This window comes from Leucopleurus acutus, assembly GCF_964270905.1.
Source record: "Leucopleurus acutus genome assembly, chromosome: X".
NCBI classification, from domain to species: domain Eukaryota; kingdom Metazoa; phylum Chordata; class Mammalia; order Artiodactyla; family Delphinidae; genus Leucopleurus; species Leucopleurus acutus.
The window spans coordinates 12003299-12023364 of NC_139148.1; the positions used below are offsets into that span (position 1 = coordinate 12003299).

A 20066-nucleotide genomic window follows, 5' to 3' on the forward strand; every position below is an offset into this window, starting at 1 on the left:
TTTAGGGTAGAGGCACACCTGGGGCATGGCATTAGTAAAATGCAGAGGTCTTTAAAGCGTAGGTTTTCAGACAGGGACTCTTTTTTTTTTTTTTTTTTTTTTTTTTGCGGTACGCGGGGCCTCTCCCGTTGCGGAGCACAGGCTCCAGACGTGCAGGCTCAGCGGCCATGGCCCACAGGCCCAGCCGCTCTGCTGTATGTGGGATCTTCCCGAACCGGGGCATGAACCCGCGTCCCCTGCATCGGCAAGTGGACTCTCAACCACTGTGCTACCAGGGAAGCCCAGCCAGGGACTCTTAACTGGGAACCATGGATAGAATTCAGGTAAACTTGGCTGGGGGAAAGAAACAAACACACACACACACACACACACACATTTTTGTTTTCACTAACCTCTAACTGGAAATTTTTTTCTTCTGAATTTTTTTGTAGTAAAACAAACATAACATGGAATTTACCATTTTAACCGCTTGTTAGTATACAGTTTAGTGGCATTAAGTACATTCACACTGGTGCGCAACAAGTCACCACCACCCAGCTCCAAAGTAAAATGTAACATTGCCTTTAATTATGGATATACTCAAAGAACCACAGTAATTTACCAGGACCTGTGACTTTGCCCCCAACCGAAATCAAAGCTCCTTTCGTATCACATCATAGCTGTTGCAGGTATACCAAACTACTGTTCATGCCCCTCACAGATCTGAAATTAGGTAGTTATGAGAACTGCCACCAGATCGCCTTATTGAATGTCACTAGAGTTGTTATTTAAGTTACTAGATTACAGATTTGTTCTGTAATATTTTGCTAACCATATTTCAATACAAAGGTTTTCCTTTGTATGTAATACCATGCCTGAGCCCCACCCCACACAGCCCCCAGGGCCTTTTCCAGCCCTGTGGGTCCTGAGCATTGGTCCCACCCACCACCCAAACTTTGCCCTTGCTTAGGCCCTGCCCTCCACAGCTAAGGCCTTCCCCCCACCCTGCCTTTTTTTTTTCTTTTCCCACCTCCTCTTTTTTACTATTGTGGTACTGATTTACCTTCCAGCTGTTGATTCATCTATATTTTTATTTTTACAGTCTTTCTAACATATCTGTTAGCTTCCTAGTCTAATTTTATCTTTTACTTTGTCATTGTTCTTTTTTTGCTGCCCCACGCAGCTTGCGGGATCTTGATTCGCAAGCCTGGGGTCAGGCAGAAGCTCCTGTGGTGGGAGCTCTGAGTCCAGTCCACTGGACTAACAGAGAACCTCAGACCTCAGGGAATATTCATCAGAGTGAGGCCTCACAGAATTCCTCATCTCAGCACCAACACCCAGCTCTACCCAATAGCCTACAAACTCCAGTGTGGAAAGCATCAGGCCAAACAACCAGTAAAACAGGAACACAATCCCACTCATAAAAAAAAAATGAGACAGCAAAAAAATATGTCACAGATGAAGGAGCAAGGTAAAAACCTGCAAGACCAAATAAATGAAGAGGAAATAGGCAGTCTACCTGAAGAAGAATTCAGAGTAACGATAGTAAAGATGATCCAGAATTTCGGAAATAGAATGGAAGCACGGACAGAGAAAGCACAAGAAATGTTTAACAAAGGTCTAGAAGAACTAAAGAACAAACAAACAGAGATGAACAACACAATAACCAAAATGAAAACTACACTAGAAGGAATCAATAACAGAATAACAGAGGCAGAAAAACGAATAAGTGAGCTGGAAGACAAAATGGTGGAAATAACTGCTGAGGAGCAGAATAAAGAAAAAAGAATGAAAAGAATTGAAGACAATCTCAGAGACCTCTGGGACAACATTAAACGCACCAACATTCGAATTATAGGGGGTCCCAGAAGAAAGAGAGAAACAGAAAGGGACCAGGAAATTTTTGAAGAGATAATAGTTGCAAACTTCCCTAACATGTTAGGGGAAGGAAATAGTCAATCAAGTCCAGGAAGTGCAGAGACTCCCATACAGAATAAATTGAAGGAGAAACACGACAAGACACATATTAATCAAACTATCAAAAATTAAATACAAAGAAAAAATATTAAAAGCAGCAAGGGGAGAGCAACAAATAACATACAAGGGAATCCCCATAAGGTTAACAGCTGATCTTTCAGCAGAAACTGTGCAAGCCAGAAGGGACTGGCAGGACATATTTAAAGTGATGAAGGAGAAAAACCTGCAACCAAGATTACTCTACCCAGCAAGGATCTTTCAGATTCGATGGAGAAATCAAAAGCTTTTCAGACAAACAAAAGCTAAGAGAATTCAGCACTACCAAACCAGCTTTACAACAAATGCTAAAGAAACTTCTCTAAGCAGGAAACACAGGAGAAGAAAAAGACCCACAAAAACAAACCAAAAACAATTAAGAAAATGGTAATAGGAACATACATATCGATAATAACCTTGAATGTAAATGGATTAAATGCCCCAACCAAAAGACACAGACTGGCTTAATGGATACAAAAACAAGACCCATATATATACACTGTCTACAAGAGACCCACTTCAGACCTAGGGACACATACAGACTGAAAGCAAAAGGATGGAAAAAGATATTCCATGCAAATGGAAATCAAAAGAAAGCTGGAGTAGCAATACTCGTATCAGATAAAATAGACTTTAACATAAAGACTGTTACAAGAGACAAAGAAGGACACTACATAATGATCAAGGGATCAATCCCAGAAAAAGATATAACAATTATAAATATATATGCACCCAACATAGGAGCACCTCAATACATATAGCTAACAGCTATAAAAGAGGAAATTGACAGTAACACAATATTAGGGGGCGGACTTTAACACCCCACTTACGCCAATGGACAGATCATCCAAACAGAAAATAAATAAGGAAACACAAGCTTTAAATGACACAACAGACAGATCTAATCAAAAATTATACAACATTCCACCATAAGTGGCAGAATACACTTTCTTCTCAGGTGCACATGGAACATTCTCCAGGACAGATCACATCTTGGGTCACAAAGCAAGCCTCAGTAAATTTAAGAAAACTGAAATCATATCAAGCATCTTTTCTGACCAAAATGCTATGAGACTGGAAATCAATTACAGGGAAAAAAAACTGTAAAAAACACAAATACAAGGAGGCTAAACAATACATTACTAAATAACCAAGAGATCACTGAAGAAATCAAAGGGGAAATCAAAAAATACCTGGAGACAAATGACAATGAAAACACGACGATCCAAAACCTATGGGATGCAGCAAAAGCAGTTCTAAGAGGGAAGTTTATAGCTATACAAGCCTACCTCAAGAAACAAGAAAAATCTTAAATAAACAATCTAACGTTACACCTAAAGGAACTAGAGAAGAAGAATAAACAAAACCCAAAGTTAGTACAAGGAAAGAAATCATAAAGATCAGAGCAGAAATAAATGAAATGGAAACAAAGAAAACAATAGCAAAGATCAACAAACCTAAAAGCTGGTTCTTTGAGAAGATAAACGAAATTGATAAACCATTAGCCAGACTCATGATGAAGAAGAGGGAGAGGACTCAAATGAATAAAATTAGAAATTAAAAAGGAGAAGTTACAACAGACACGGCAGAAATACAGAGCATCCTATGAGACTACTACAAGCAACTCTATGCCAATAAAATGGACAACCTGGAAGAAATGGACAAATTCTTAGAAAGGTATAACCTTCCAAGACTGAACCAGGAAGAAATAGTAAATAGGAACAGATCAATCACAAGAAAGAAATAGAAACTGTGATTAAAAATCTTCCAACAAACAAAAGTCCAGGACCACATGGCTTCACAGGTGAATTCCTTCAAACATTTAGAGAAAAGCTAACACCCATCCTTCTCTAACTCTTCCAAAAAATTTCAGAGGAAGGAACACTCCCAAACTCATTCTATGAGGCCACCATCACCCTGATACCAAAACCAGACAAAGATACTACAAAAAAAGAAAATTACAGACCAATATCACTCATGAATATAGCTGCAAAAATCCTCAACAAAATACTAGCAAACAGAATCCAAAAACACAATAAAAGGCTCATACACCATGATCAAGTGGGATTTATCCCAGGGATGCAAGGATTCTTCAATGTATGCAAATCAATCAATGTGATACACCATATTAACAAACTGAAGAATAAAAACCATAACATCTCAATAGATGCAGAAAAAGCTTTTGACAAAATTCAACACCCATTTATGATAAAAACTCTCCAGAAAATGGGCATAGAGGGAACCTACCTCAACATAATAAAGGCCATATACAACAAACCCACAGCAAACATCATTCTCAATGGTGAAAAACTGAAAACATTTCCTCTAGGATCAAGAACAAGACAAGGATGTCCACTCTTGCCACTATTATTATTCAACACAATTTTGGAAGTCCTAGCCACAGCAGTCAGAGAAGAAAAATAAATAAAAGGGATACAATTTGGAAAAGAAGAAGTAAAACTGTCACTGTTTGCAGATGGTATGATACTATACATACAGAATCCTAAAGATGCCACCAGAAAACTACTAGAGCTAATCAGTGAATTTGGTAAAGTTGCAGGATACAAAATTAATGCACAGAAATCTCTTGCATTCCTATACACTAATGATGAAAAACCTGAAAGAGCAATTAAGGAAACACTCCCATTTACCACTGCAACAAAAAGAATAAAATACCTAGGAATAAACCTCCCTAGGGAGACGAAAGACCTGTATGCAGAAAACTATAAGACACTGATGAACGAAATTAAAGATGATATAAACAGATGGAGAGAGAGACCATGTTCCTAGATTGGAAGAATCAATATTGTATGTTGACTATAGTAAAATGACTATACTACCCAAAGCAATCTACAGATTCAATGCAATCCCTATCAAATTACCAATGGCATTTTTTACAGAACTAGAACAAAAAAATCTTAAAATTTGTATGGAGACACAAAAGACCCCGAATAGCCAAAGCAGTCTTGAGGGAAAAAACAGAGCTGGAGGAATCTGACTCTCTGACTTCAGACTATACTACAAAGCTACAGTAATCAAGACAATATGGTACTGGCACAACAACAAAAATATAGATCAATGGAACAGGATAGAAAGCCCAGAGATAAACCCACACACCTATGGTCAACTAATCTATGACAAATGAGGCAAGGATATACAATGGAGAAAAGACAGTTTCTTCAGTAAGTGGTGCTGGGAAAACTGGACAGCTACATGTAAAAGAATGAAATTAGAACACTCCCTAACACCATACACAAAAATAAACTCAAAATGGATTAGAGACCTAAATGTAAGACTGGACACTATAAAACTCTTAGAGGAAAACATAGGAAGAACACTCTTTCACATAAATCACAGCAAGATCCTTTTTGATCCACCTCCTAGAGTAACAGAAATAAAAACAAATAAATGGGACATAATTAAACTTAAAAGCTTTTGCACATCAAATTAAAACATGAACAAGACAAAAAGACAACCCTCAAAATGGGAGAAAATATTTGCAAATGAAACAACAAAGGATTAATCTCCAAAATACACAAACAGCTCATGGAGCTCGATATCAAAAAAACAAACAATCCAGTTAAAAAATGGGCGGAAGAACTAAATAGACATTTCACCAAGGAAGACTTAGAGATGGCCAAGAGGCACATGAAAAGATGCTCATCATCACTAATTATTAGAGAAATTCAAATCAAAACTACAATGGGGTATCACCTCATGAAGGTCAGAATGGCCATTATCAAAAAAGCTAGAAACAATAAATGCTGGAGAGGCTGTGGAGAAAAGGGAACCCTCCTACACTGTCGGTGGGAATGTAAACTGATGCAACCACTATGGAAAACAGTATCGAGGTTCCTTAGAAAACTAAAAACAGAACTACCAAACTACCCAGCAATCCCACTACTGGGCATATACCCTGAGAAAACCATAATTCAAAAAGAGTCATGCGCCAAAATGTTCATTGCAGCTCTATTTACAATAGCCAGGACATGGAAGCAACCTAAGTGTCCATCATCGGATGAATGGATAAAGAAGATGTGGCACAGATATACAATGGACTATTACTCAACCATAAAAAGAAATGCAACTGAGTTATTTGTAGTGAGGTGGATGGACCTAGAGTCTGTCATACAGAGTGAAGTAAATGAGAAAAACAAATACTGTATGCTAACACATATATATGGAATCTAAAAAAAAAAATGGTACTGATGAGCCTAGTTGCAGGGCAGGAATAAAGAGGTAGACATAGAGAATGGACTTGATGACATGGGGTGGGAAAGCGAAGCTGGGGTGAAGTGAGAGTAACATCAACGTATATACACTACCGAATATAAAATAGTTGGCTGGTGGGAAGCAGAAGCATAGCACAGGGAGATCAGCTCGGTGCTCTGAGATGACCTAGAGGGGTGGGATGGGGAGGGTGGGAGGGAGGCTCAAGAGGCAGGGGATATGTGTATGCACATGGCTGATTCGCTTTGTTGTGCAACAGAAACTAACACAGTGTTATGAGGCAATTATACTCCGATAAAGATGTATTAAAAAATAAATTAAAGTAAAAAACATTTTTCTGAGAAGGAATGGATAAAACATTATTCTGAGAATGAACTGATGGTTTTCAGCAGACCTCCAAAGGGGTTCACAAGACCAGAAAAATTGAGAACTCCTCAGCAGATGTGTTTCTGACAGATGGAGTAATTAAAGTATTAGCTACCCTCAACATACAATAGTGGGTTTGCTGACGGGTATTCGAATTCCCCTGCTGGCGATGTGGCCTAGTATAAAATGACACCACGCCCACCTGCATCTTCCCAACATCCACTGTGCATTTAGCCCTTAGAATAATCCTGTTTGCGTGTGTCCCTTCGGAAAAACAATGTTTGACAGACCTCAAGAGACATTCTCAGATGAATAGGAACCTAACGGTGGGAAGAGTATGAGAATATCAGAGCAGAATTTAAGAAGAGGAACAAACCAGCCTCACTTTTCAAAAAGAATCCATTTCCCTAATATACTTCTTCCTTTATTCAAAAATATTTTTTGGAAGATGAGTTCAGCATCACTAATTAGGGAAATGCAAATCAAAACCACACTGAGATATCACCTCACATGTATTAGGAAGGCTATTATCAAAAAGACAAGAAATGACAGTGTTGGTGAGGGTGTGGAGAAAAGGGAACCTTCGTGCACTGTTGGTGGGAATGTAAATTGGTGCAGCCACTATAGAAAACAGTATGGAGGTTCCCCCCAAAATTAAACGTATAACTACCATACGATCCAGCAATTCCACTTCTGGGTATTTATCCAAAGAAAACGAAAACACTAACTTGAAAAGCTGTATGCTCCCCCATGTTCACTGCAGCATCATTTACAATAATCAAGACATAGAAACAACCTAGGTGTCCACCAACAGATGAACGGATAAAGAAAATGTGGTGTAAATATACAACGGAATATTATTCAACTACAAAAAAGAATGAAATCTTGCTGTTTGCAACAACATGGATGGAGCTTGAGGGCATTCTGCTGAGTGAAAGAAGTCAGAGAGGGAAACACAAATACTGTATGATCTCATATGTGGAAATTAAAAACAAGCTCATAGATAGAGAACAGACTGGTGGTTGCCAGATGTGGGGGTGGGGTGAGCAAAATGGATGAAGGAGGTCAAAAGGTACAAACTTTAAGTTACAAAATAAATGAGTCATGAGGATGGAATGTACAACATGGTGACTATAGTTAATACTGTACTGCATATTGGAAAGTTGCTAAGAGAGTAGATCTTAAAAGTTCTCATCACGAGAAAAATAATTATGTATGATGACAGAAGTTAACTAGACTCGTGATCATTTTGCAATATATACAAATACTGAATCATTGTGTTGTACACCTGAAAGTAATGTTATATGTCGATCATACCTCAATAAAAAGAAATCTGTTTTTGGAATCTGGGGCTGGGCACTGTATTCCTTGGGCGATAACCACCATTTGATGACCTTTCTATGCGAATAAGATTTTCTTTTCCGCCAAGTCTCATGTCTCCCATAATTTTCAAATAAAACTGCTCTCTAATGTGGAAAGATATCTGCCTCACCTACAATCACCTTCTCTGAGGGAAGCCCCCACTTACCTCCCACCAAGAGGTCCACAAAGTTGGGTCTCAGGGGTCTCTCTAAGAATTCAGATCCCTGGCAATGGCTGACTGGTCCAGGGTAGAGACCTGACCCAAGCCGAGCCGGTCGGATTCTCTCTCCTGGGAATTTGGGATGGGGCCCCAGTGTCTCTCCTTGGTGCTTTGACCTGTGGGCATGTAAACCCGGGGGTATCAGGTGGGTGAGCCTGGTGAAGTAAGTGCCCACAGAGGCTGACAGATAAACCCAGGATGGGACATGGGTGTGCAGAGAGGGGCACAGAGGTTTCACCTCAGGACCACCGGATCCATATTACAGAAACCCCCTTGGGACTGGGGCTGCTCCGGGGAGGACCCCAATTGCTAAGTTTAGAGTTGGTTCCCAAGGCACCCAACAGGGCGGCTCGTGATTGTCTCATGCCCTCTCTTCCCAAGTTTATCCTCAGGGTCCCACTAGTCCTTTCTGCTAAAAAAGCAGGAAACAGCCACCCAACTAGCCAGCGTACCTCAGGTCTGCCGATGCTTCTGCGGACCCGCGCTCCAACCCCTTCCGACTGCTCGCGGCTGAGCAGTGAGAAGGTAACCTTTTTGGACCACGCCATGCCCAAGGCTAAAAAGAGAGCGTTCTGAGGCTGAGCTGTAGACGACAGAGGGCAAGAGGAGGAACAACAAAACAGAGAAATCATCAAGGAGGGACCACCCAAGGACTATAAAATATAGGATACGAAATTCACACCTGCCCCAAGTATTAACAGCTACAACTTTTAAATTGCTTACTCTGCACAAGACCTGGGCTAGGTGCTTTAAAACAAGCATAATGATGGTGAACGCGTGGGAGTACTAACTAGGTTCCCAGCACCCTACTAATGATTTACAATGTTTAGCGGGTGTAGTCCTACGACCACCTTTGGCGAGGGTTAGTGATAACAGCTCCGCTGGGCATTGACTAAGGACCTCGAACGCTCACTTTATCTGCTTTACATGATTGAAGTCCCTCGACCTCCCCCCCACCCAGCGCTGCCCCATGACGGAGGTGCTACCTTGAGCTGAGAGAGATCTGTGTGGCGACACAGGGAACACGGAGAAAAACCAACAGGTCTGGGACTCTCACCTGAACATGCCAAAGACCTTGACATTGAAAGGGATCTTTGAGGGTCATCAAATTCAAAGACCCATCTATCCCTGAAGCTCAGGGTCAACTTAAGTAGCAAGAAATCTTGGAGCTTTCTTGTGAAGTAGAGCACAGGAAACTCATGGAGGAGGTACCCTTGACAGTGCTATCCGTATTTCGGCACCCATCCACAGCCCCAATCCAAAAGTGTTTCCTCTTTGTGGGTCGAAAGCCTACTCAACGGCATATCACAAAACAGGTATAATCAACCCCCTTTCCAGTTCAAATGCTTGCATACAATACCCGCAATTCCTAACGCTCTTCTGCAAACTGCGTATAATCCTTTCCTTCAAAGATTCCCACTCAAACCAAGAGAGATGCTTCAGCAAGAAGCATACTCTGGAGCCACACAGCCTGGGTCTGCATCCCAAGTTCACCAACGTACCAGCTGTGTGACCTGAGGCCAACTGCTAAGCCTCTCTGTTCCTCAGTTTTTCCACCTGCGAAATAGGAGTAATAAGACTGCCTACCACAAAGGAGTGTAGTCAGCGCTCTAAGAACGTGAGCTGCTGCTACTCAGAGCACTGTGCGGGGCAAAGACCTCCAGGCAGGCAAGCGAGGCTCACCCTAAATGTGCCCTCCCCGAGGCAGGCAATCAATAAATATTTACTGGGTGCTGGGCTGTGGGGCACCTAAAATGAGCTCAATCCTCCACGCCGTACATAACTGTCATCACCTACCTACACCCATCTTGAAAGTATTGGTATTTTACGCCCCGCCCCCTCAATTTGGACTATTTCTGGGTCTTTCCAGACTCCTACAATTAAATTCTATGCACGTGAATCATTGATGAGGTACTTACCAGATCAAAGTGGTCTGCAGAAAGAAAAGTTGTCTACCACTTGCACCCAATTGCAGAGGACTATTTAAGCATCTCTGGCCATCTCCCTAGGAGATTCCCCTGGGAGTCTGAGACGGGCCGGAGAGGGCGGGGTCCTGCTAACTGATAGCCGGCACCCGCCCGGCCCCGCGGGCGTTCTGTAGTCCCGCCCGGTGAGGGCGGCTGCTGCAGCCCGTGCGGCGGGGGAGGCGTGGGGAAGGTGGGCTCGGAGGGCGCCGCGCACCTGCCTCACGGTGACTCAGCACTTCGCTGCCGGCGGCCGCAGGGAGGCGGGAGGCGGGGGGCGGGGGGCGGGAGGCGGGAGGCGGGAGTGTGTGGGTCTCTGGGGCCCTGGGCGGGGTTGATACTCCTTGATTGACAGTTCGCCGCCGCGCGGATCCTCTCGCTCCGCCCCCCGCCGCTCCCCCGCCCCCGCCTGACCTCGACGCCCCTCCCGCCCCCTACAGCTGCGCGCGGGGCCCTGGGAGCGGGGGTTTGACCTGGCAGGTGTTCTGTTCAGGGCGAAGGCCCCAGTGGACCTTCTAGGACACCTGTCTCTACCTGGAGTGCGCTGGTCACGCAATCCGAGGAGCTTGGCGGCACGGGTTTCAATCCTGCCTCCACCACTTCTAGCTGTGTGACCTTGGGCAGATGGCTCGGCCTCTTTGTGCCTCCGGTTCCTCCATTGTAAAATGGACAAGGTGATAACACCACCTGATGGGGTTGTGATGAGAATGAAATGAGCTGGGCAGGTGCTAAGCATTACACAACTGTTGGCTACATAAATAAGTTGCTTGCTGCTCTCTCCCTGCAAGGGGGTGAGGGAATTGGAGAGTTCCCAGGGGAGTGCGGAGTTGCAGAAGCCTTCGCGGTTTCTGTTCTGTAAATACAAGAAAGCTCACTGCCTGGTTTTGAAGAAGGAAAGAAAGTGCTGGATAGTAAATGTTTTCGATTTTGCACGTGTTCTCTGTGGCTACCAAGCCAGTTGGTCTTTGTAGCAACAAAACGGCCAGAGGCAACAAGTAAATGGGCGTGGCTGTGTTTCAATAAAACTTTAATTATGGCTACTGACATTTGAATTTCATGTAATTTTCACTTGTCAGGAAGTGTTACTCTCCTTTTGGTTTTTTAGTTCAAGTGCTTATAAGTGTAAAAACCACCGTTAGCTCGCAGGCTCTAAAAAAACGAGGCAGTGGGCCAGACTTGGCTGCAGGCCTAGTTTGCAGACCCCTGCTTTAAGACAACAGTCCGTAGGCATTCCCCCTGATGCCTTATATGTCAGTGGGGCTCAAGTCCCCCCTTCCCACTTTACTCCGATGAGTGAAAGCTAAATGAGAGGGTCCCCCTGGTGGCGCAGTGGTTAAGAATCCGCCCGCCAATGCGGGGGACATGGGTTCGAACCCTGGTCCAGGAAATCCCATATGCCGCGGAGCACATGCACCACAACTGCTGAGCCTGTGCTCTAGAGCCCGCGAGCCACAACTACTGGCCCACGCACCTAGAGCCTGAGCTGCGCAACAAGAGAAGCCACTGCAATGAGAAGCCCGCGCACCGCAATGAAGAGTAGCCCCCGCTCGCCTCAACTAGAGAAAGCCCGCGCGCAGCAATAAAGACCCAATGCAGCCAAACATAAATAAATAAAATAGTTTTAAAAAAGCTAATGAGATAATACACGTGAACCTTAAAAGTACCATGAAATAATATTGTTGCTCATCATCATTCTACTTAACGTCTGCAGGTGTCTCCAAAGAAAATAGAAGCATGGGCTCTCTGTCTGGCACTTGGCAGACCTGGGTAAATACTTCTGCCTTCCCTACCAAAAAGTTCAATGTTTAGCCAATTGCCTGAGCCTGAAACTCAAGATATCACTCTTCCACCTTGAAATCTTGCGGATTCTGCTCCTATTTCTCTTAAGTAGCAATATATCCAGTGCTTCCCATTTTGACTGCCACCATCCATCTTCTCTGATAGCCAAGCCATTCTCCACGTCGCAGGGAAATGGAATAACCGCCTAAAACCTTCATTGCCCTCAAGAGAAAGTCCTGTGATGTCGTTAACCCAGCCTCACCCTCAGCATGCTGACACTTGCTCAAGGATGGACACACACACACACACACACACACACACACACACACACACACACACACACAGCAGCAGCCCCTCTTTCCATTATGCTCAACTTTTTTAGGCTCTCGAATGTGCATTCACTCTCTTGTCAACTTGCTGTGCCTCTGCCTGGACATTTCTTTCTCCTTGATCTGGCCTATCGCCATTCATCTTTCAGCTCTCAGTTTCCACATCACTCCCTCTAGGAAGCGTTGCCTGTCTGTCCCCTCAAGCCTGGGTGAGAAGTTTGACTTGGCAGTCATCATGACTACACACTGTTGACCAGAGTCATCATTTCTCCTCCTTTGGAAGATTCTATTTTCCTAAGATGGCTCCAACAATATCTCCCATATGCACTTGTCTTCTTCCTCAGTGTGACCCTGACACTCCCCCCATCACAAGTGGAGTTTACTTCTCTTCCTCTTAAGTCTAGGCAGGGCCTTTGGCTGCTCTGACCGAGGGAATATGGTGGAAGGGGCAGTGTGCCACTTCCGGGCGTGGCTCTGAAATGGCCTGCCAGCTTCTGCTTCCTGCCTTTGGGAAACCAGCTGCCATGTAGGAAGAGTGAGGACTCTGAGACCAGCTTTGTGGGAGAAGCCCACGCCATGTGGAGGAGAGGTCCTGGAGGAAGAAACGCCATGTGAGGAAGGAGACCGAGGCCAAGGACACTGTGGCGCCAGACATATAGACAAACAAGCCATCTAGGAGGTGGCTCCTCCAGGCCCAGCTGCCCCAGCTGATGCCACGTGGCTAAGACATGAACACCCACCTGTGTGCTTCCCAACTTCCAGACCCACAAACTTGTGAGCAGATAAACATGGTTGTCTCAAGCCACTCAGTTTCCAGGTCATTTGTTTCATGATAATAGATAACTGGAAAATATGCTTTTATGCTAGAAAACAGATGAGGTGGATCTTCAAAGCTCTGTGGGCTAAAAAAAAAAAACTCTTACAAATATTTACTCTTTCACTTTGAGAGGATAAACAAAATTGATAAACCATTAGCCAGACTCATCAAGAAAAAAAGGGAGAAGACTCAAATCAACAGAATTAGAGATGAAAAAGGAGAAGTAACAACTGACACTGCAGAAATACAAAGGATCATGAGAGATTACTACAAGCTACTCTATGCCAATAAAATGGACAACCTGGAAGAAATGGACAAATTCTTAGAAAAGCACAACCTTCTGAGACTGAACCAGGAAGAAATAGAAAATATGAACAGACCAATCACAAGCACTGAAATTGAAACTGTGATTAAAAATCTTCCAACAAACAAAAGCCCAGGACCAGATGGCTTCACAGGCGAATTCTATCACACATTTAGAGAAGAGCTAACACCTATCCTTCTCAAACTCTTCCGAAATATAGCAGAGGGAGGAACACTCACAAACTCATTCTAGGAGGCCACCATCACCCTGATACCAATACCAGACAAAGATGTCACAAAGAAGGAAAACTACAGGCCAATATCACTGATGAGCATGGGTGCAAAAATCCTCAACAAAATACTAGCAAACAGAATCCAACAGCACATTAAAAGGATCACACACCATGATCGAGTGGGGTTTATCCCAGGAATGCAAGGATTCCTCAATATACGCAAATCAATCAACGTGATACACCATAGTAACAAACTGAAGGAGAAAAACCATACGATCATCTCAATAGATGCAGAAAAGGCTTTCGACAAAATTCAACACCCATTTATGATAAAAACCCTGCAGAAAGTAGGCATAGAGGGAACTTACCTCAACATAATAAAGGCCTATATGACAAACCCACAGCCAGCATTGTTCTTTTTTTTTTTAACATCTTTATTAGGGTATAATTGCTTTACAAGGGTGTGTTAGTTTCTGCTTTATAACAAAGTGAATCAGTTATACATATACATATGTTCCCATATCTCTTCCCTCTTGTGTCTCCCTCCCTCCCAGCCTCCCTATCCCACCCCTCCAGGCGGTCACAAAGCACCGAGCCTATATCCCTGTGCCATGCAGCTGCTTCCCACTAGCTATCTACCTTACGTTTGTTAGTGTATATATGTCCATGCCTCTCTCTCGCCCTGTCACAGCATCGTTCTTAATGGTGAAAAACTGAAACCATTTCCTCTAAGATCAGGAAGAAAACAAGGCGGTCCACTCTGACCACTATTATTCAACATAGTTTTGGAAGTTTTAGCCACAGCAATCAGAGAAGAAAAAGAAATAAAAGGAATCCAAATCGGAAAACAAGAAGTAAAGCTGTCACTGCTTGCAGATAACATGATACTATACAGAGAGAATCCTAAAGATGCTACCAGAAAACTACTAGAGCTAATCAATGAATTTGGTAAAGTGGCAGGATACAAACTTAATGCACAGAAATCTCTGGCATTCCTATCCACTAATGATGAAAAATCTGAAAGAGAAATTAAGGAAACACTTCCCTTTACCATTGCAACGAAAAGAATAAAATACCTGGAATAAACCTACCTAAGGAGACAAAAGACCTGTATGCAGAAAACTATAAGACACTGATGAAAGAAATTAAAGATGATACAAGCGGAGAGATATACCATGTTCTTGGATTGGAAGAATCAACATTGTGAAAATGACTATACTACCCAAAGCAATCTACAGATTCAGTGCAATCCCTATCAAGCTACCGAAGGTATTTTTCACAGAACTAGAACAAAAAAATTCACAATTTGTATGGAAACACAAAAGACCCTGAATAGCCAAAGCAATCTTGAGAAAGAAAAACGGAGCTGGAGGAGTCAGGTTCCTGGACTTCAGACTATACTACAAAGCTACAGTAATCAAGACAGTATGGTACTGGCACAAAAACAGAAATATAGCTCAATGATACAGGATAGAAAGCCCAGAGATAAACCCATGCACATATGGGCACCTAATTTATGACAAAGGAGGCAAAAACATACAATGGAGAAAAGACAGCCTCTTCAGTAAGTGGTGCTGGGAAAACTGGACAGCTACATGTAAAAGAATGAAATTAGAACACTCCCTCACACCATACACAAAACTTAACTCAAAATGGATTAAAGACCTAAACGTAAGGCCAGACACTATAAAACTCTTAGAGGAAATAGGCAGAATACTCTATGACATAAATCACAGCAAGATCCTTTTTTGACCCATCTCCTAGAGAAATGGAAATAAAGACAAAAATAAACAAATGGGACCTAATGAAACTTAAAAGGTTTTGCACAGCAAAGGAAACCATAAACAAGACGAAAAGACAACCCTCAGAATGGGAGAGAATATTTGCAAATGAAGCAACTGACAAAGGATTAATCTCCAAAATTTACAAGCAGCTCATACAGCTCAATTTCAAAAAAACAAACAACCCAATCCAAAAATGGGCAGAAGACCTAAATAGACATTTCTCCAAAGAAGATATACAGATTGCCAACAAACACATGAAAGGATGCTCAACATCACTAATCATGAGAGAAATGCAAATCAAAACTACAATGAGGTATCACCTCACACCAGTCAGAATGGCCATCATCAAAATATCTACAAACAATAAATGCTGGAGAGGGTATGGAGAAAAGGGAACCCTCTTGCACTGTTGGTGGGAATGTAAATTGATACAGCCACTATGGAGTAAAGTATGGAGGTTCCTTAAAATACTAAAAATAGAACTGCCATATGACCCAGGAATCCCACTACTGGGCATATACCCTGAGAAAACCATAATTCAAAAAGAGTCATGTACCACAGTGTTCATTGCAGCACTATTTACAATAGCCAGGATATGGAAGCAATCTAAGTGTCCACTGACAGATGAATGGATAAAGAAAATATGGCACATATATACAATGGAATATTACTCAGCCATAAAAAGAAACAAAATTGAGTTATTTGTAGTGAGGTGCATGGACCTAGAGTCTGTCATACAGAGTGAAGTAAGTCAGAAAGAGAAAAACAAATATCTTACGCTAACACAAATATACGGAATCTAAAAAACAAAAAAGTTATGAAGAACCTAGGGGCAGGACAGGAATAAAGACTCAGACATAGGCAATGGGCTTGAGGACACGGGGAGAGGGAAGGGTAAGGTGGGACGAAGTGAGAGAGTGGCATGGACATATATACACTACCAAACGTAAGGTAGATAGCTAGTGGGAGGCAGCCGCATGGCACAGGGATTTCAGTTCGGCGCTTTGTGACCACCTAGAGGGGTGGGATAGGGAGCGTGGGAGGGAGGGAGACACAAGAGGGAAGAGATATGGGGATATATGTATATGTATAGCCGATCCACTTTGTTATAAAGCAGAAACTAACACACCATTGTAAAGCAATTACACTCCAATAAAGATGTTTAAAAAAAAATTTACCCTTTCAGAAAGCGGATCTGTTCATTTAAATGTTAGTACCAAGGCAAGCAGCCATCCAGTAAGATAAAAATTTATTAAACTAGACTTGAGAGATGAAATGTTGCATCCCACTGGCCAGAGCAGTAACCTCTGATGCACGGATGTCCTGAAAGTTTTCTCTGTTACATGTAGCATTTAGAAGGTCAGCTTCCTAATACAAGAAAACAGGAGAGAATGGCATCGCTGTGCATTTTTACCCACTTCTATATTGGACTTGCCATACTCTTGAGGATGCTTTCAGTTTATCACCTTTTCAGAACCTCCCCTGGGACTCAGAATCCCCTCCACCTCTGAAACTGAAACAGGCAGAAGAGCTTCCCTTCCTTCTTGACTTTGGGAAGCCAGTCATGGGGAGAAGCTAAGTCCAAGGGTGTGCATTGTCAGGGTAAGGCAGGGAAGTCTGTTTGTGGGCTGCTGCAGAAAAAAAGAACAAAAAAGAGCAGACCTGAAAAGCTAGAAGACTTAAAATGAGGAAAAACGAAGGTGGGGGCAAATTGTTACAAAGAGAACATGCAGCAAGTAATGTTTCACTGTAACAAGGCTGGCTTTTGAGATGAGAAATGTGACTTCATGCATGGAGCTTTGAGCACTTTTCACACTGTCATTTGCCATCCAGTTGGCGATGCTAAACAGGCAGCTGGATATACGAGCGTGTAGATACGGCATCAATCGCTCAATGATTCCAAGTAACACCGTTATCCTTGAAGACACTCATATTATCAACATATTTTATGTGACCTTTTTTCCTTTTTCACTCCAAAATTTGATTTTCTTCTCCTGGATGACTGACTGACTTTCTTCTCAAAAATATACTTTATAGAAATATATGGACATCTTATACATTTCATCATTTGCAATTTGTTTTCTCCTTCAAGCAGTCAACTCAAAAAGTCTTTCTTAAAAAAAAATCTTTCTTGCAGATTGATCAGGTTTCGGTAATTTGCCTCCCAGGGCATGGTAAATGCTGTTCATTAAGTGACAAATATCTTTAGAATATTCCATGTTAAGGATTCAGACTCTCTGGACTCAGGAAATGTCTCCAAGTAAGGGACTGATTATTTTGTAAACATTCATTTATGAAGGGCATTAATGTGCTTGTGGTCAAGGACATCCAAAAATATCCAGAAAAGATGTGTATACGTGACTCCTGTTTCCACCCTCGCGAGAGCAATCTGCATGGATGTGGTCTGGCCCATCGGCCAGGGTTCTGACCCAGAGGCTACACGTGATCAGCCATTGCATGAAACACGTAATTGTCTTTCCCATGGGTTTTCGGCAGCGTGCCAGAAAAGAATAGCTTATGACCCTCTCTCTTGAGCCACAGAGCTTTCCTAGAATTCATCACATGCAAAACATTCTCAGCCCTGAAAGGCCGATTCATCTCTGAACCAGGGAAATGGAGAAATGTAGGTGAATGATACTTACCTCAGTTATCCTGATAGCTTTTCTCAGTTTTCAGCTTGTGTAAGACTGTGTCTTCTGGCCAAATGAAGGCTGCTTTCAAGATCACAGGATTGGAGTTAAAAGGCTAAAAAACAAATATCGTATATTAACGCATATATGTGTAATCTAGAACAATGTCACAGATGAACCTATTTGCAGGGTAGGAACAGAAAGGCAGACGTAGAGAACGGACGTATGGACACAGGATGGGAAGGGGAGGGTGGGATGAACTGGGAGATTAGGTTTGACATAAATACACTACTATGTGTAAAATAGCTAGCTAGTGGGAACCTGCTATATAGCACAGGGAGCTCAGCTCGGTGCTCTGTGATGGCCTAGATGGGTGGGATGGGGGGTGGGGATGGGAGGGAGGTCCAAGAGGGAGGGGACGTGTGTATGCGTATGGCTGATTCACCTCGCTGTGTGGCAGAAACTAACACAACATTGTAAAGCAATTATACTCCAATAAAAAGAAAGTAACTAAAAATAAATAAAATAAAAGGCTAATTTGAATTATCCTCGTTGATGTTATGTACTCTGAGGTGTTCACGTATGAAGTCCACTGGTGTCTGTGACTTACTTTGAACGCAGCAAAAAATAACAGTAATAGTAGTAATACCAATAAGGTGGACTGATGGATGGATAGAGGGTGGATAAATAGATGACAAAGCAGATATAATAAAATGTAATTGTAGAATCTAGTGGTGTATGGGTGTTCACCATACTTTCTAAAAACTTTTCTGTATTTTGAAATTATTCATAATAAAGTTTTGGGAAAAAATCATTTGAATCGAAGTGGGAATCGTAGCTGGAAGGGCTCCATAAAGATCTCCCCTCTGCCTACTTCCTTTGCTTCCAACTGGCACCTTGTACACAATACAGTTCAGTGAAGATCTACTGAACTGAGCTGTTGAGCTAAATTCCAAGCTACTAGGTCACTTCCACAGCTGGCAGGATTCTTCTAGAGCATGAGTTGGCAAATTTTTTCTATGTAGGCCAGATAGTAAACATTTGAGACTTTGTGGGCATATGGTCTCTGTCGCAACAACTCAACTCTGCCGCTGGAGAAGGAGGGCAGCCTCACACAACACGTGAACGGACGACCGTGGCTGCACTCCAATAAATCTTATTTCCCAAAACAGGTGGTAGAAATAGTTTGCCAACCCCATCTAGACCTCAAATCCTTACCTTCCGCTAGAAAATAGGAGTGAAATTGATAAAATGCCAACAATCTGTGTAAAGATCTCATGGATGTCGGGAAAGGGCACAACAAAACCACACAACAGGGAATTCCCTGGTGGTCCCTCACGGCCAAGGGCCCAGGTTTGATCCCTGGTCAGGGAACTAAGATCCCATAAGCCGTGCAGCATGGCCAAAAAAAAAAAAGAAAGGAAAAAAAACAAACCTTTCTGTGTCCACCCTCACCCTCCACTCACAATCTCCTTTCATGAAGAAAAACCTCGGGTTCCACCATTGAACCTGAGGTTTAATATGCAAGCATCCTTAGGAGAGATGACACATTCATCTTTGATTCCAGTACGTGTAAACTATTCACATCAGATCCCAACCTCCAAGTACATTATTTCAGCACCAGGAGACATAAGAGCAGGAGGTGACAGAGTGACGCCCCCAGTGAAGAGATCCCCATGAAAAAGCTCAGGCTGCAGAGCGAAGCTATCAGAGCCCTTGTGGGCTTACCCCTCAGGGAGGAGAGACAGATATTAAAGGCAATAAATAACTAAATTATGTAGTCAGTTTTAAGGTGTTAGGTGCTATGAAAAAAAGAAAAAGTAGAACAGAGTAAGGGAGATTGGGAGTGCTGGGTGGAGCGAGGGGTGGTAGTAACAAGATGGTCTAGGTAGGGCTCATTAGGAAGATGCCGTTGGAAGCAGAGCCTGGTGATGAGGAAACGAACCAGTCAGAGGCCTGTGATGGTTTGCCAAGTAAAGGAAACAGCCTGGGCAAAGGCCCTGGGGCAGGTGGTGCTCAGAATATCGTAGGAGTGGCAATGTGAGGTAGAAGAATCA

At 42.7% G+C, this 20066-nt stretch overlaps 1 protein-coding gene across 1 annotated transcript in view; it reads right to left on the reverse strand.

Annotated features, from left to right (window-relative positions):
- Positions 1–10121, reverse strand: part of PIR (pirin) — a 104737-nt gene extending 94616 nt beyond the window's left edge. The window contains exons 1-2 of the mRNA XM_082865297.1: positions 10090–10121; positions 8623–8753 (exon numbers count right to left, since the gene is read on the reverse strand). Coding sequence (XP_082721423.1) covers positions 8623–8718 — 96 coding nt within the window. The 5' untranslated portion in view covers positions 8719–8753; positions 10090–10121. The remainder of the gene's footprint in view (positions 1–8622; positions 8754–10089) is intronic.
- Between the last annotated feature and the right edge of the window lie 9945 nt (positions 10122–20066).